The sequence below is a fragment of the Actinia tenebrosa genome, unplaced genomic scaffold (assembly GCF_029948245.1).
Source record: "Actinia tenebrosa isolate PJP-AT-01 unplaced genomic scaffold, QUT_ActTen_1.0 PGA_scaffold14__42_contigs__length_11649687, whole genome shotgun sequence".
Taxonomy (NCBI): domain Eukaryota; kingdom Metazoa; phylum Cnidaria; class Anthozoa; order Actiniaria; family Actiniidae; genus Actinia; species Actinia tenebrosa.
The window spans coordinates 10,664,518-10,669,051 of NW_028292574.1; the positions used below are offsets into that span (position 1 = coordinate 10,664,518).

Consider the following 4,534-nt stretch of genomic DNA (forward strand, 5'->3'; position numbering starts at 1 on the left):
CCAGTCCATTAACGAAAAGGATGTCTTTATCGATTGATTAAAATACAAAATCATGGTAAAATTGCCGGGCCAGAAGATGACACGACTACTATAAATTTCCAAGCAAGACTGAAATTTCAATAAGAGCCGACTTACTCAATCTCAGAAAACTAATGAACCGAATAATTTGAGTTGTCGAGCCCCGGGTTACTCCCATGTATGGACTATACGGGAGTGATCCGCTGAACAGGGTATGGTTTTTCGAGCTTCTTGTCAAAAACAGGGTATGCAATTTCACTCAAGTTCCAAGTTCTTCCTGAGTTTCCTGTCATATTCAGGGTTTCTACTTTCGTATTGACCGAAACTGGTTATTATGGTCGTCAAAAAAAACAAACAAAAAAAAAACAAAAAACAAAAAACAAAAAACAATACGCGAGCTGACATGATAATTGAAACAGGAACTCAGTGCAATTAATTATATCTTTAGTCATAAACAGGGTACCCATAATCCCAGCGGAACACCCTTACCCAAATCCTGGCGGAGCACCCCACCCCTCCCCCCCGGTGTCGAGCACCGGTTATGAACCGATATGAACATTTATATATATAGAATATATATACTTATGACCTGTGTGTGGAATATGTGAATATAGATATTATGCACATACATAAACATACGTATATATTCGTAACTTATTTGGAACTAAGTTGATGTGCAACTTTGTACAAAACGCCAAATAAAATGTTTGTCTGTCTGTCTGTCTGACAAACAATGTATTCGCTTCATAACCATATCAGAAAATCGACCCATTCCCACTCCCCGTTGTTGCTTAAGAAATGGCCCATCTCTTGTCATCATTCCATTCTGTTGAAGTGCTATGCGACTCTTTTTATGTCCCCCTCCCCCCCCCCCCCCCCACCCTTTTGCCCTCTTGAGCCTGGTTGTTTAGTGACTATTCTTAAAATCTCACCGTCCTTTCTTCCCAGTAAAAAAATGAACGGTCCCTAAAGTCTTTTCTCCATTTCCTTCTATTCGGATTTATTGTGGTTATTATCCACCCATTCGTTTCTATTGCACTTTATCTCGCTATTTCCAATTATTTTTTTCCACTTTACAATAGCTTATAGTATTCTTACAAATTTCCCTCATTTAAAAAAATACATACATCCAAGGCTTATACTGCTTGCATACGCGATTTAACTCCAGTCGCCAATTTTCCAGAAAACAGACAATCTGTTAGTTCACCACACCATTCAGTCCAAGTTGCAGTTCCTATGCTTCTACTTTTCATTCATAGACAAAGGTGCTAACTCCTAAAGCTCACTGAGCAAATAATTAAGCGCAAGCACGGTGCATTGCGAATAGAAAGTCTACACGAATCGTCTTCCTCCTAAGGTCAACCGACGTCCAATTCACATGAGCCGAACCTGATGCAATAAAAGAAAACTCCCCTATTAGTTCATCATAGTGAAATCTAAGCTAGCTGCAAGAGTCCTGCAAGTCCCTATACCAAGCGCTTGGTACTACAGTCTTCATTATTCATTTATCATTCCCGACTATAAGGATTTTGGGATCTGCTTCGCCTGATTTGATTTCCCTCGCGGCCAGAGAGCCTGGTTTTACATGACAGCTTTGACTCAGACAATAAGCTGTTTAGGAAGACGCAACACACCACACTGAACCCAAGATCGAGCTACAGGCATCTTAGCAACAAACTGCCAGGAATTGCTTTCCAAATCGAAACACTCAACTGAGTCTAGACGTCCTGAGTTATTGCATCCGCCAAACAGGTACAACTTGTTACCCCAACGACTAATGCCCGCTGCCTGTCGAGGTACAGACAGGCCAGGAAGAGCTGTCCATTGATCTGTCTTTACGTCGAGCACTTCACCACTTGACAGACAGCTGCCATTCTTAACCTGCCCACCGACAATGTAAATCTTCATGTTTAATGCAGCAGCCGAAGCGTAGTATCGAGCTGTAAGCATAGGTGGTATCTCGGTCCAAACCTTGGTCCTTAGATCATACTTTTCAACGGTATTTAGGAATTCTCCTTTGACATTGATTCCACTCAATGCGTATATAAAGCCATTAAGACTCACTGCACAGAGTCCTGCTCGACTACAGTTCATAGGAGTTTCGTAGAACCATTTATTAATGCTGGGATCATAGCGCATCATGTTATTCGTTGCGCCTATATGCTGCGTTCGCCCTCCAAGAATAAAGATCTGCTCATTTAAGGTGACCGCTGTCAGGGCACATCGAGATTGAGGGAGATTTGTTATCAATGACCAAGTGTTTGAGCAGACGTTAAATTGTTCGACTATTTGGCTATTTTCGGTCTGGTTTGTGCCAAAAGCAAAGAGAACATTATCACTGACTGTCACCGCATGCTCGTCTCGTGCAATACTCGACTCGGTCAACACTGACCATTTATTTTCGTCGGGTAAAAAACAAACGACATCACGGCTTCTGTTTCCGCCACACAGCACTATTGCATTCACGTGTTTTTCCAGCACTTTTCTTGGCTTTTTAAGCCCTTCAAACTCATACACTGCAAAAGATTTCATCGCTTTGAACAGAAGTTTCGTACACTCAAAACTTTCACTGACCAACTCTTCCTTTTCGACTGTTTCCGTTAAGTAGTGTTTTGAAATAGATACGAGGCGAAGCTCAGAGAATAGTTTTTCAAAACATTCCTTTCTTGTATCTAAATCGTTCCTGACCCACGACATTATGGCTTCATAAACCTGCTCTTCTCCACTCACGACCAACTCATCCCGGGATATCAGATCAGATAGAATTTTATATTCGACAAATTTAAAGCCCTCTGACTCGCTTGCTGCTGCAAAGTTATTGATGATAAAAGTGGTAGCAGTCGCCTTGAGTTGATCGCAGTTGTATTTCTCGGCAAAGTCTCGGAGCTCAAAACAATTTCCAGGGCAAATTATCGACTCTAGAAATTCACAGCCAATCGTCTTTAAACTCTGTATCAACAAAAAATCAGCAGCTGATACGAGGCTACGAGCATTGGCTTCATTGATCTCAACTTCTCCAGTGTACATGTACTTCAATAGAGGTTCCATGGCGTCTGCGTCGAGGAAATCTAGATCTAACTCCTTTGCTTCTTTTTCTATCATATCACTTGTGAATACTCCTCGAAAATATGGGCTGCTTGCTGTTAAAATGCATCTGTGAGCCTGAAATTCTTGGTGATTTACGTTTAGTACGACATCGCAAAGAAGACTGTCTCGGCGAAGGCTTTCAAGCGAAACCAATAAAGATTCTTTATAGCTATCTTTAGGAGCTGAAATTTTCGTTTCTTGTTCGAAAGCTGTTGCCATCGTTGGCCTTTAGAAAAGGTCTCTTTTTTTTACAGAATGTTCTTTAAAATCAATCAAGGAAGGAAGGTTTTTACGCAGTTTGAAATGAAAAACATTTGCATAAGATGGCTTTGTGCACATTTGTATGGTGTAAATCATGCAAATTTATTTTGATCCACAGGAAGCCCACACGTTAGATGAACAACTAATTCATTCAAATTTCTTTTCTCTGAAAATGATTTCCTTTTTATTCACGTTTGACCTCAATCCTTAGTCTCTTGGACCACTGAGATTAATTTTATACTCGGGGGAAATTTTAGTGTTACATTGGCCGCTATCCCACTCTACTCTTGCTTGAAAAACTGGAGGCCGGAAACCTGACAGAGCTCTACAAAGAACCATAACAACGCAAGGGAGGGGAGGGTGGGAATAAAGTATACCAACTTAGCAACCGCAGGTCATGGGAGACAGTACAGCATGCGCAAGGCAGTACTAATAATTAAGGTATACTAAAAGTGCACCGGATCAACGTTCGACCTTTGCAGTTTTGAATCAAAACAATAGAGCATAAATAAGAAAGGGAGACTTCGATCTTATCGTAGCGCGCGCCATGTAAATTCTCGGTTGGACTATTTTTAGTAACCAGATGCAGTTTAAATTTCGTCTTACCCTACTCCTGTGCGTCATCTATTTGCACGCGCGGCTCTCTTTCCGTTTTGACATTAGTGATCAAAACGATCAAAACAATAATTAATTACATGGCGCGCGCCACAATAAGAAATTTCCCTCTCTTATTGATGCTTTCTTGATGAAAGCCATTATCCTAGTTCAGTGTGACTTCTCATACCGTTGTGAATAGTTGGGGAGGGATAGGATAGCTGCTAATAAAATTTCAACAATCCCCCCCCCCCTAAGTTATACTTAGTAAAAAGTAGCTTGGCTGGCATTTCCTATCCCCTATTTCTCCGGGGTCACAATTTCGGAGGCGGGGGAGGGATAAGAAATAATACTGAAATGTCTGCGTTCAAACCAAAACATAGAAGTCAGGCAAGATGGCATTGGAATTTAGAGCGTTGTCTTTCTAAGGTGAAAAACCCTCAAATCAAGCGAGAGACCTATCAAACTCTACTGACTCTCATGGTATGCCGAGTCCAGGAATCGAACCGAAGTAAGAGCTAGAGTTGGTTGCACTTCCGCTTCACCACCCTTGAAGATACCAAGAAACGAAGTG

The 4,534-nt window shown here is 41.3% G+C and overlaps 1 protein-coding gene across 1 annotated transcript; it reads right to left on the bottom strand.

The window, feature by feature from the left end:
- Nucleotides 1–990: 990 nt before the first annotated feature.
- LOC116300473 (kelch-like protein 28) lies at nt 991–3,464 on the bottom strand. Its single transcript, XM_031709348.2, has one exon. It carries the CDS (start codon nt 3,322–3,324, stop codon nt 1,618–1,620), a length of 1,707 nt encoding a protein of 568 aa, XP_031565208.1. The 5' UTR covers nt 3,325–3,464; the 3' UTR covers nt 991–1,617.
- Between the last annotated feature and the right edge of the window lie 1,070 nt (nt 3,465–4,534).

Excerpts from the sequence above, each read along its gene's own strand:
- LOC116300473 (XM_031709348.2), bottom strand. The coding sequence starts at position 3,324 with ATGGCAACAGCTTTCGAACAAGAAACGAAAATTTCAGCTCCTAAAGAT.